Below are 12,531 nucleotides of genomic sequence, written 5' to 3' on the forward strand. Positions count from 1 at the left end.
CCAGAATGGAACCTTAGCAGTTGGCAAAGGATGACTACACTGTTGTTGTTTTTTCCTCAGAAGTGGTCCTGATCGCCCTTGGTGGATGAGTTGTGGTAGTTCTACTCCTGCCTGAAGGGTCATTTCCAGAAAGTGTTGCTGATGCCTAGGGCATTTGTCCTACAGGGTCCTGCAGGTTACTGTCTTATCCTCCATGCTTTCAAACATCTACATGAAACCAATGAGATGTGTATCTGTCACCATATATGTTGTTTGACCCTAAATGGTGGCAACTGCTTTCCCAAGCGGAAAGCAGTGGGAGACCACATGCATTCTCAAGGTTGGCTTAAGCCAATAATCTTTCCATCGAGCCAGTTTCTTTCTTCTTCTCTAAATCCCAGAATTGGATACTACAGAACAGAATCTGCATTAATAGGTGGGTTATTCAAAAATGTGACAGCAGAACCAAATCAACATATTAAAATGTGTTTATATTGAAGTGTGGAAATATAATTCCTTTCCAAGTTAAATAAAATTCCCTCTCGTGTTTGCCAGGAGCGAAGTGAGTGGCTATGATCTTAATCCTTTGATGCCTTCTCTTTCCACCTTGGCAGGCGTTAGCAACGCTGAGATGCGGCAGCCAGGAAGATCACCTGGTTTCAGTGTGAATTGGATAGTGGGCACTGCAGACCTCGAGGTGATTAACGCAACAACAGGAAAAAGGAACTGTGGGAGTTCTTCACGACTCTGCAAGCACATGTTTTACACTCGATGGGCAAAGCTTTATGAGAAGGTAAGGACTCCTGCACAGGAGAAGATGCAGGCTTGTCAATCATAACACACTCTTTCCAGCTGTGCATCTAGCCTAATATCACCAAGGGCTTTTTAAAAGGAAACTTCACTGTGCAATGCTATGTGAATGAAATCCATGCATGTAGCATGTACATCTGCAACCCAGACCCATTCATTTCCCTTTTCTGTGCATGCACACTTTGTTGCCCAGGCATTCCATGGCATTTAGAAGCCTACACGGAGTGGAAAAAATCCTCAGAACTGGGAATTTGACAATGTTATTGCATATATAACACACTATATAGTGTTATATTCATTGGCAAAGACTCTGTGGGGAATGGCAAGGGAATCTGTAGGAAGCATCTTTGGCAGGGGGAGGAAAAATGGGTACTCTTGATCAGGGGCTGAGTTCTAGAGAAGCCTGGACTACTCACTTTACCTTTCTCTTCGTTATCACTTTTTATATCATCTGACTTGACACTTGTGTATGACTTGAATTTCTGAGCTGCACAAATTTTCTTTTAGATTGAACTTTTTTTAAAAAAAACTGGATGTTTTGTGTCTGGTTGCACATTTTGAAAAGCCCTGGTATCAGCAGGTGAGGGATACTGATGTCGTGCTCTGCTGTGGTTACCACCATCCAAAGTTAGGTGCTGCCCATCAAGTAAGAGGAGCATACACATGCAGTTTTCACTTTAAAAGTAGGGCTGCAACCTTTAGCAATTGCTCACTTAGTGTAATTGATTCAAAGGTGTATGAGGGCAGCAGATTTTGTTTATGTTATCATATTTTTAATGCAAGTACTTGTAAAAACAAGTACTTGCAAAAACAGCAGATGGCAAGCACTTCTTAAAAGGCATTTCTCTCACAGAGGAGGGAGCATCTCTTCTAAGATTATGTCTGTGATGACATACACATACATTGTTTAAAAACAAAGAAAGAATGAGTCCTGGATCCTAATGGACCATTCTGTGGTCTTGCACAAGTGAACTTCCCCGCCTCCTCCTCTTTTCTCCCACATCAGCAACTCCAAACCCCTTGAAAAGCCACTCCTGAGTGTTGGGTGCAGGAGGACCTTCCAAAACTGGATGGAAGGTGCCACAGGAGGAGGGGGAGTCCCACAAAAACTGACTCAAGCAAGTCCCTGACTCTATCCTGGCATCAGGATAGGGCGGGGACAGAGGTGCACCTAGGTAATTTTGGAGCCCGGACCTAAAGGCCTTTGGAGGCCTCCCCTTGCTAGAGTCCACCCACTCCCCACTGCAAGTTAAGCATCATTGCCCTACATACACACACACATCATGACACACACAGTATTTTGAACACGGGAAATCTTGAGGGCACATATAGCAACTGAACTCACAAGCATGTAAGAATATAAAACAGGTATATTTATGCAAACATGCATTAGCAGAAACACATGCAACTTAACATATTCCCATCCCACATACAGGTTGAGTATCCCTTATCCTTCTGAACTGCTTGGGACCAGAAGTGTTCTGGATTTCAGACTTTTCCGGATTTTGGAATATTTGCATACTGTAATAAGATATCTTGGGCATGGGATCCAAGTCTAAACACAAAAGATTACTGTACACAGTATTTTTTTTAGGTTTTATTTAAAGTTTTTTTTTAAAAGCACTCAATTTATGATAACTACAGGTAGCTGTCAATGTAATGAAAACTAATTGCGAGAAAATTTTCAGTGCAATAATGTTACTGGTCATGTTCGACTCAAACATGGCATTTTAGGTGGAGATGAAATTCAGATTTCGTGTGAAAATAATGTTTTGTACTTACTAAAAAAAGGTTGTGGTGCTTTCCAGATTTTAGAGCATTCCGGATTTCGGATGTCCGGATTAGGGATACTCAACCTGTATTTCTTTCCCCACTCCCACATCTGTCTCTAAAGCACCCGGCACAAGTCACAGTCACACTCAGCCACCCTGAGCAGTGTGGGACAGCAGCAATCACACCACCCAGGACAGACTAAATAGGATTTGGGGGGCCCTGGGCAGTGTGGAGGCCCTGAACTTCGGCCCCAAAGTCCAGGGGTTAGAGCACCACTGGCTGGGGAAAGACCCCTTTTAGAAACCCTGGAGGGCTGTTGCTTGTCAGCCTGGACAATACTGAGCTAGATGGACCACTGGCCTGCCTCAATGTAAGGCAGCTTCCTGTGTTTCACTGTAACGTTCAGAGGGGCACTTGTAGGGACTCGGCATGCAAGTGGCATGCTGAGCTGAAACCTGCACATTTTTCCTCTACACAAATCCCCCTTCAGACATTACAGTGGGTGCATATGTAACACAGAAGTGCAAAGATCCAGGCATCCCTGTAGAACTTGCAATGTCTGAAGCCTGCACTTGGGCTATTTTCTTACCATTTTCCTCCCTACATTCTTTTTATAAAAAATCAGTGGCTTAGATTCCTCACACAGCACCTCACTGATGGAAGGTATGCACACTGGCTCTGCGAGTGTGGAGAGCCCACCGATATGTCTTGCAAACGCTCTTAAAGATTGTGTCATTGATGCTTTTCCCAGTGGAAGAAGCATCCTACTGTGCAGATACAATTCTTGGGAACCACAAAGGCTCTGCACATTTTCAAACAGTGATGATGGACTTTCCACACTCAGACAGTGCACATCCCCTCTCCTTCCATCATCTGGGCACTGTGCAGCATCTAAGCCAGTGTTTTAAACAACATACAAATTGGCCCAGAGAGTGACCTGGTTATGAGAAAGTGCATTCATACGCAGACATACACATATCCCCTCCTCCTTCAGGGCTGCTTCTCACACGAGAGAGCAATGTCGTGTTGTGGTGAGAGTGTTTGGAGTTAGACTGGGGAGACCCGTATGCAGTTTGCCACACAGCTCTGATGCTAACTGGGTGATCTTGCATCAGCCATTATCTTTTGGCCTGATCAAACTCACAGAGTTCCTGTGAGGATAAAAGTAAGAAGAGCCCTGCTTAATCAGACTAAAAGTCCATCCATCAACATCCACTGTCTCCAACAGCAGCCATTTATATGCTACAGGGAAGCCCATAAGCTGTGCATGAAGGCAATAGCCATCCCTGCAATTGGTCTTTAGAGGTATACTGCCTCTGAACACAACCTGAACACTAGCCACCATGGCTAATAGCAATTGATAGACCGCTCTTCTGCCAATTTGCCTAATCCCTTTTAGAAACCATTGGCCATCACCACATTCTTTTTGGCAGAGAATCCTATGCACGAATTATGTCTTTTATAACCCTGGATCTCCAGCACTGTGTCTCTCTAGTGGCTGTTGCTGGTGTTTCTTTTTAGACTGCGAGTCCTTTGGGCACAGGGAACCATCTTCTCCTTATCATTCTTTTTCTATGTAAAGCACTTTTTTGCTGAAACAACAACAACAACTTTATTTTATCTTCTGCCAGTCACTTTCCTAAAATATCAAATCAAATCAAATCTCTTTATTTTGGTCGGCGACCAGCATGAGATTAAAACAAATGTGGAAGAGAAGACAATCAAACTTCTACTACAAACAATAAAACCAAATAAATTTAAAATAATAATAATAATAAATAAGTAAAATATAACAGAATCACCCCCTAGAAGTTAACCTGAGCATGCAAATGTGACTAGTAACAATAATCCTTGTTCGGCTCAAATGTACATGCCTGTGTATCAAAAACAAAGATTGCACCAAACATGAATGGTGCATACATGGATTATTTGTAGCTGTTCTTCCCAAAGACACACCCGCAGCGTCAGAGGAAGAAAAGGCAGCAAGTAATGCACCGCTGTGCTGTTCATATTTGACACAATCCACATATCTTTTGTGCCTAGGCTTATATTCCCGAGTACAAGAAAGTACTGTGAGAAGTAGCCCTCAAAGGATGCCAATTCACTCACTTGTAAGTGCTGGATTAGACTTTCACCTGCTCTGCTACGGCATTCCCCAGACTTTTAATTTCTTTCCCAAAACGTCAAAGACTCACTCTTGGCTTGGTTGCATGAAGTCTTTGGCAGGTCAGGAAGGAGGTCATTGATTTAATCCTCCTGCAAAACAAAAAGTTCTTTCTTCCCAGGTGCGCGTGTGCCTGGGGTGATTATTGGACTGCAGATTTGTGTCTTTGTCTCTTAAGACAGTTTCTGGCAGGCAGCTTGCGGGGTTTATTTCAGAACATTCACGCCATTCTCCTGCTCAACAAGACAGCCTCTCAGCTATACGTGCTGGGCAAATCCCGGATGCTCCATTACTGGCCTATAACTATGCGTGTTTCTCTCTTATTATCACAGCTTTGAAGGGAGGGAAATGCGATTCTTCTTGTGCTTTCTCTCTCCGCATCAACTTGCCTGTCTGGAACTGTTCAGATCCCTCCCCCACAAATGCCAACACAGCCATGTCTTATAAGGGCTGACATGAAGCCTTGCTGGCTGGCTTATTAACATATCTGGAACCTGCCTTTCCATTAAAAGTCTCCAAGGTGACTAACAAACCTATTTAATTTTTTTAAATCATATGAAAGCATACCAGATTTTTAAAACACTCAATAAAACAAATTATTAGACACACATGCATCAATGAATTAGGGCCTTGCCTTCTTTGGTACTTCAGGACATTATAAAAGCCCTCAAAGGTTTTCATTTAATGTTTGGATTCCATGTCTTATGGTAACAAGCATGACTTTGTCCCCTTTGCTAAGCAGGGTCTGCCCTGGTTGTATGTGAATGGGAGACTACATGTGTGAGCACTGTAAGATATTCCCCTCAGGGGATGGGGCTGCTCTGGGAAGAGCAGAAGGTTCCAATTTCCCTCCCTGGCTTCTCCAAGATAGGGCTGAGAGAGACTCCTGCCTGCAACCTTGGAGAAGCCACTGCCAGTCTGTGTAGACAATGCTGAGCTAGATGGACCAATGGTCTGACTCAGTATATGGCAGCTTCCTATGTTCCTAAACAGGGTGGGCAGACTATTAGACATGTAAAATTTCTGGACCTATTTTTTTGTTTGTTTGTTTGTTTGTTTGAGTGGGGGGACTTATTGGCTGACATGATGAAAAAAATTACTCAAAGTAGTCCTACTGGAATTCAAAGGACAATTTAGCCAATGTCTAATTTGTCCTTTTAACATCAATAAGTACTTTGAGTAATTCTTCTCAAAATACTTTGAGTAATTCTTCTCATCATGTCAGCCTTATTTTCCACCACCCAAAAAAATTTTTAGAAAAATATTTGAGAAATATTAGGAGGAGGAGGAACATGAGACCCACACACACTCAATTTGTTTTCACAACCAACATCTGTGTTGGAGGAGCATTCAGCCAGCCGGGCTTCAAGCCCCACACAGACTCCCAAGAAACAGTTGTGTGTCGGCAAAACTCAAGGTAGGAGGAGGGGGAAATGACCATGTGCTAGCTGTGATCTGGGTAACACGGCGCAGGATGTGCTTTTCCTCCACCCTCAATACAATGCCGGGTACACAATGTGAGTCGGCTGCCACCGTCCTACCCAGATAGCGGGGTGCACGTGATCGCTTCTTCCTCATCCTACCTCGGGTTTTGCTGATACACAGCCATTGCTTGGGAGCGTGCACAGGGCTTGGAGCCTAACTGGTGGCTGCTTCTATCCAGCGGCCAGTCGTGGGAACAAGCATGCTCAGTGTTGGGAAACTGTCGGCTTTTAAATGGGTCATCGTCACATTTTACATGGGGGTGGGGGGTTCACTTCAACGAATCAAGTATACTATTGGGCGGCTGTTTCAAAAAAATTGGCATATGCTCTCCCCCTCCTTCCAAAATTGGGTGACACGTTTTAGTCAACTGCTACAGGAATCCATCTTTAATCATCCACATTTGAATCCATATTTTGGCAGCAGGGGGGGGGATCAATACCGCTGAATGCAAATCTACAAGATTTTCAGCTTTGCTTCCTCCTCAAAATTCCAAGCAAAAGGGTCAGGAAGACTAAAACAAACAGTGGGGTGTCTTTGACACCGTCATTCTCCATCATTTGTTTTAGTACCTCCAAAAAAAAAAAAAATCTTTCTGAAGGAGGAAAACAAGATTAGGGGTATAATGTATTGGCACAGCCTCCTGACCTCCCTCCAGGGGGTGTGCAGAGTTAATTTTACTCTCCAAAATCCCTCTTCAAGTCAGGGCAGTGCTTCTTTGGGGTTGGTGCCAGGTCTGTATGATGGAAACAATATCTTGTGAAGCTCCTCTTCTCCCTCTGTTTTTACCGTAAACCAGAAGCAAACACATCAAGCTTATGGACGGTTTGTTCGGAGCTTATGAAATGTAGATGCGCGTCGATTATATACAGCTGCCAACAAGCTGGTTGTTTCTGCTCTTCATTCATTTCTGTTTGGGTGTGTGTGTTCTTCCCTTCCTCCCCGAATTCCCTCGCAGCTGAGCACACGGATATCAAGCCATGGAGATATGCCATCAGTGTACAGCGAGGCCAAGCTGGTGGCACACACGTACCAGTCTGTCAAGCAGCAGCTGTTCAAAGCGTTTCAGAAAGCAGGGCTGGGCACCTGGGTGAACAAGCCCCCTGAGCAAGATCAGTTCCTGCTAACTGTGTGAATCATTCAGCACCTCTGTGAGCTGACCCCATCAAACTGACTGGAGAGAAGGGCAGGTACTCTGCAGGAGGCGAGGGTATGACGGATGCCGAGTGAGACATACCTCCAGGAGGAGTAGCTCTGCTTGGAATCCTGTGCTGGAGAATAGGCTACGTATAAGATGTGTTCTGGTAAATGCACTGAACTTGACTTTAGGAAACTGCTCTTACATGCCTGTCCCTTCTCAAGGATATACAAGCCCAGGTTACAAAAATGACCTTCACTGTTTGTTCCTTGTTTGTAGCACATTATAGATCGCTGTAATTCTTCAAGTGGCATCTGTATTTCAGGCAAGAGCAGGTTCTGCTTGTGGCTTAAAAAGAGCCCCTCCACACACACACACACACACACACACACACACGCCCACAATTGTGTTTCCTGTCATAATTAGTGCAATAATTATCATTGGGGAAGGAGAGATTTTTCTAAGTAGCAAATCGGTGCAGGTATTTTCGGAATTGGGATGCAAGAGAAGGTCAGAGTTTGCACCGAGCCACAAGAGGGAGGCATTATGTGTGTGTTTGAAGGGTAGGTAGTTTAGACTAGTGAGCTTCTGGACAGAAAGGCATCAGATGCGGTTAAAAAAGCAGGTTGCTGAACTCCCAGCTACACTGAGTCCAAGTGTCCTTTCCCCGTGCAACACAGATGTCCACAAACAACCACAGATGGTGCAGCCCAGATAGGTCCACACTGCCATTTGTAATTCTTCATGAGCCCATAGGGGAGCTGAGGATCGGGGCAAGTTGAAACACCATGCAAGTAATCATGCAAAGGCACCCTAAACTTCCAGCTCAGTAAGAAAGCTATTCATTTACTCCAGAATGGGAGAGAGGAGAACGCAGGACCAGAAGCTGTTGCTCACATGTGTGCATTATGAGCTTCTGAGTGTAGAGCAGGGATTCTCAACGTTGGGTCCCCAGACGTTATTGGACTACAACTCCCATAATCCCCACCCTAGTGGCCTTTGGTTGGGGATTATGGGAGCTGAAGTCCAATAACATCTGGGGACCCAACGTTGAGAATCCCTGGTGTGTAGAGCATTTCAAAAGCAGCAAAGTAAACATTGGATATACCTAGCATTTGAGAAATACAGTTTCATGATTGGTTTATTGTACCTGGTGGCAATCCTCAGTCCGTCTCTGACACCACAGAGCTGCTGTTATTTGAACCTCAATAAACAATGGTTAGACAATAAACACTGGATAGACAGAATCTATCTGTGTGGTTGCTAAGAGTCGACACCAACTTGACAGCACTTAATCAGTCAATCAGGCAGTTGTGGTCCTCAGCAAATATAGGATCCCTAAAAAGCATAGGAAATCCTGAAAAGGGACCCATGTACAAAGATTTTATTGTGCAACCACCAGTACTAAATACAGTGCATTATGCATCCATTCTACCCACCCGCCCCCAGCTGACTTGTAGGCATGTTGAGCCCAGGCACACTGCAATGCATCTGGCGTCAGACCAGCCTTGCTGGATCAGACCTAAGGCCCATCTAGTTCAGCACCTCTTTCACATAGTGGCCCACCATGCCTTGGGAAGCTTGCCTTGATTAGGAAGCCTGTTTGCTCCTGCCATGGAGGAACTCAATGGCCTTGCCCTTCCCTATCATGGCCCCAGCATGAAGGCCACTTGTGTGAACCTGGGAAGGAGGGAGCCACTAGATCTCACTATGGGCGATGCAGACATTGCAGATAACGGCCGGGTGTACTGCAGAGATGTATTGTGCTGCACAACTGCACTCATTAATTACACACAGTGTGGAAAACTCCATGCTGCCACAGGATACTAAAAATCGGACTGCACATGGTGCCACTTATGGACCAGTATTGATAGTGTGTGACTACTTACAGGGTAAGAAGGAAACTAAACTGGCTCCTGTTCTGGAAGGAGGGGTTAAACCTTTCCCCAGATAACTCGATGCAATTTTCGAGCACATTCATTGGCTCCTATAGCTCTCATGTCATCTTCAGAGGCTGAACCCAAGTTCCAGAGGGACAGGGAAGAGGAGGCGATTCGCTTGCCTCATGCCATACTTTGGAGGCAGCATGTGGAATAGGCGGAACACTCAGAATAGGTGAGAGAGATTCTCATTGCCTCTGCGTATCTCCCATTCTGGCACAAAATGAAAGGCTGACCTTGCTGTTCACCCTAGTTCTCCGCACTTGCCTGGTGCCACATGTTCTCTGCCTATGCTGTCTCTTGGGCCTAGCATGAAGCAGGGGGCCCTTCCTCTCCAGTTTCCCTGCAATGCACAGAGATGGGTGGAGTTGCTCTCATCATGCTTTGCCATGAAGAGATTTCTGATAACCGCATTTGTGGACCCCTGCCCCTATTTCTAGGCAACGTCCCTGGGAACTGAGAGCAGGACTGGTGTCGGGGATTGGCCAAGTTGGGCCCACGGATGACCCCTGAGGACCCAGGGCCTATCTGCGGGGGAGGAGATTTCAGGAGGACGCATGGTGTCTCAAGTCATTCATGCTGCCGCTGGCTTCTTCCATGCACCTTCCCATCCCTGGGGACAATCCCATTTGCAAATGTGGAGAGGGTGGGAGGAGGCCGCAGTGATATGGGAGACTCATGCCTCCTCTTGCCCTCTCCTCAGGGAAGGGACCTTTTCCCAAAGCTCCCTGAGATAATACAGGGAGGAAGTCCTGTTCACTGAGAAGGAGGTGGGGAGAAGCTGCCACTGAGAGACCTGATGACAGCTTCTTCCCTTCCCACTCTCCCCTCAATGAATGTGGGAGAGAATGCAGAGCGGCCAGTGTTTCTGTCTCCTGCTATACTGTCATTCACCAAGAGAGAGGGTAGGAACCAGTGTCCCCTCTATCAGGGATTCCCAGATGTTGTTGACTACAACTCCCAGGATCCCCAGCTGCAATGGCTTTTGCTTGGGGTTTATGGGAGTTGTAGTCAACAACATCTGGGAATCCCTGTTAGAGGGAACACTAGTAGGAGCTCAACTCCAACTGCCGCCACGCTCTGCCTGGGGTTGACTACCCCTCCTTCCTCCCCATTCAAACCCCAAGCTAGCGGGGATTCCCATTGTGAAAGTACTGAGGCACAGAAGCACTGTGAGAGCCCAGTACAGGCTTTTGCCCTGGGGGGGCACTGCAACAGCACCACCCCTGACTCTAAGTTTGATGACCATTCACACATTACTTTTTCACACTCAGAACTGAAATTCCTGACAGTACCAGCTTCCTTTTTTTTTTTTTTTTTTACAAAGAAAAGAAAAAAGTGCAGCCCTTACAGCTGTAAAGATAGGATTACTGGTGTGAGGGTGTGTGACCTGCTTAACGCTTAGAAACCATTCAGGAAAGGGTTGGACTCAGAAAGGGGCTCCACTGGGCTGCAGAGATCTTATCCCCTCCTGAGAAGCACAATCAGCTATTCAAAAAGTTTTGCAGTCTCTGACTACTGCCTGAAATGGTAGTTCCCCCATGGACACATGTTTATGGAGAATGGGCCTTTTGAACTCAGCTTTCCATGGCTGCATCCACAGCACCTGAATTCCCATTATTGTGTAGGCTGACGAGGCTTCCGCAATTGCTTCTCCACATGAATATGGCCTTGGGGCAGTTGGGGGACAGAGCATGGATGTCATGCTATTGTGGCATGCGAAACAGTCCTGTGGAGTTCAGTTCCAACCAGTCAAGGCCTGTCACATGGAGACCTTTTGTATTGTGTGAACTGGCCAATATTTGGTGGTACAGCTGTAGTAACATGACCCAGGAGGTTTCACTTAGATAGGATGCCCAAAAAGGAAAAGTTATGGGGCCAGTTCAAACAATTCCCACTCCAGAAGATGTGAAGGAGGAGGGAGCATGCTGAGAGTGTGCCCTATGGGTCATCTATGGAGAATGTCCCAACATCCACCTTTGATCACATGTGGGGGATGTTCATCCAAAGGGGCCCTAAACACACACTCCAAATACCTGTTTATTTGGAGCACATGTTTCTTTGTATTTGGAGCACATATCTGCATTTGGAGCACATGTTTAGGGACCATTTGGATGAACAGCCCCCCACACAATGAAGGGACATGCCAGGAGGCCGTGGAGGTTGTCCTGATGGGCACACTCTCAGTGCACCCCTCCTTCATCGTGTGTGCTGGGGCTGGTATCGTTTGAACTGGCCCAGGAATTCTAAGCAACTCCAGAATTAACCTCTATAGAAACTGTAGTTTGGGTTTTTTTAAATTTGTTTATTAATTTTCAAATGACAGGATTTGCGGGTATATAATTACTGGGTGGTTTGTTTGTTTTTAATCCTTGCAATTTCCATGAAATGTGTATATATTAACATGCTGCTACTGATCTGTGACCCATCTTGGTGTTTCTCCTTAGAGATGTCCGGCTAAGTTATTTTCAAACAAAGCACAGCGCTTATTCCCATCCACCCACCCCACTTCGCTGCTCCCTCCCCCCAATTTCCCCTCTCTTTTTTTGGCCAATAAAGCTAGATGCTCTTTATATAAAGTTTGGAGAGCCATATTCCGTAATTACATTTGTTTATTGATGCCCACAATAGTAATAGCAACAGTATTTTGATGACATTTTATTTTTTAGATTACAAATTACAAGATGTATCTATCGTGTCTTGTACAAAATAAATTATTGTGATAAACTAGAATTTTTAAATTAGATTGAAACAAAAAAGAACTTTCCCCTTTCAGAAATGTTTTCAGCAAACAATACATTCCATATTAACTACCAAAAATTACTTAGCTTAGAAATAGTAAAAGACATGAATTGCTCCTAGAAATTCAGAATGCAAAATGTTGATATGTTAAGGTGGCAAGTGCTTAATTCCTAAAATGAGATATGCCAGGCCTTTAAGTCTTAGAAAGGTCATGTACTTTGCCCTCAAAGCTCTTCTCCCTCACCCCAGATGTTTAAGGGCATTTAAGCATAATTGAAATGTATGGAATTTAGCTGTGAAATTACTGGCAGGATCCAAACTAAGTTCGTCATGACTGAGTCCCATGGAAAATAATGGAACTTGAGTTAGTCATGACTGACTTGTCTCCTTGATTTCATGGGTGCTTAGTCATAAATAATTTAGTCTGGCTCCTGCCCTATATGCTTAAATCCCATTGATTTCAGTGAGCATCACTTAGAGCCAATCTACATGTTCATGAAAAT

The 12,531-nt window shown here is 45.0% G+C and overlaps 1 protein-coding gene across 6 annotated transcripts in view; it reads left to right on the plus strand.

The window, feature by feature from the left end:
• The window catches only part of ADARB2 (adenosine deaminase RNA specific B2 (inactive)), a 565,015-nt gene extending 556,698 nt beyond the window's left edge, over positions 1–8,317 (plus strand). For all 6 annotated transcript variants that reach the window (XM_053266066.1, XM_053266064.1, XM_053266067.1 and 3 more), the window contains 2 exons: positions 594–772; positions 7,167–8,317. In XM_053266066.1, the coding sequence (XP_053122041.1) occupies positions 594–772; positions 7,167–7,343 (356 nt within the window). In that variant the 3' untranslated portion in view covers positions 7,344–8,317. The remainder of the gene's footprint in view (positions 1–593; positions 773–7,166) is intronic.
• Positions 8,318–12,531: the final 4,214 nt, after the last annotated feature.

This window comes from Hemicordylus capensis, chromosome 6 (genome assembly GCF_027244095.1).
Source record: "Hemicordylus capensis ecotype Gifberg chromosome 6, rHemCap1.1.pri, whole genome shotgun sequence".
In the NCBI taxonomy this organism is placed as follows: Eukaryota; Metazoa; Chordata; class Lepidosauria; order Squamata; family Cordylidae; genus Hemicordylus; species Hemicordylus capensis.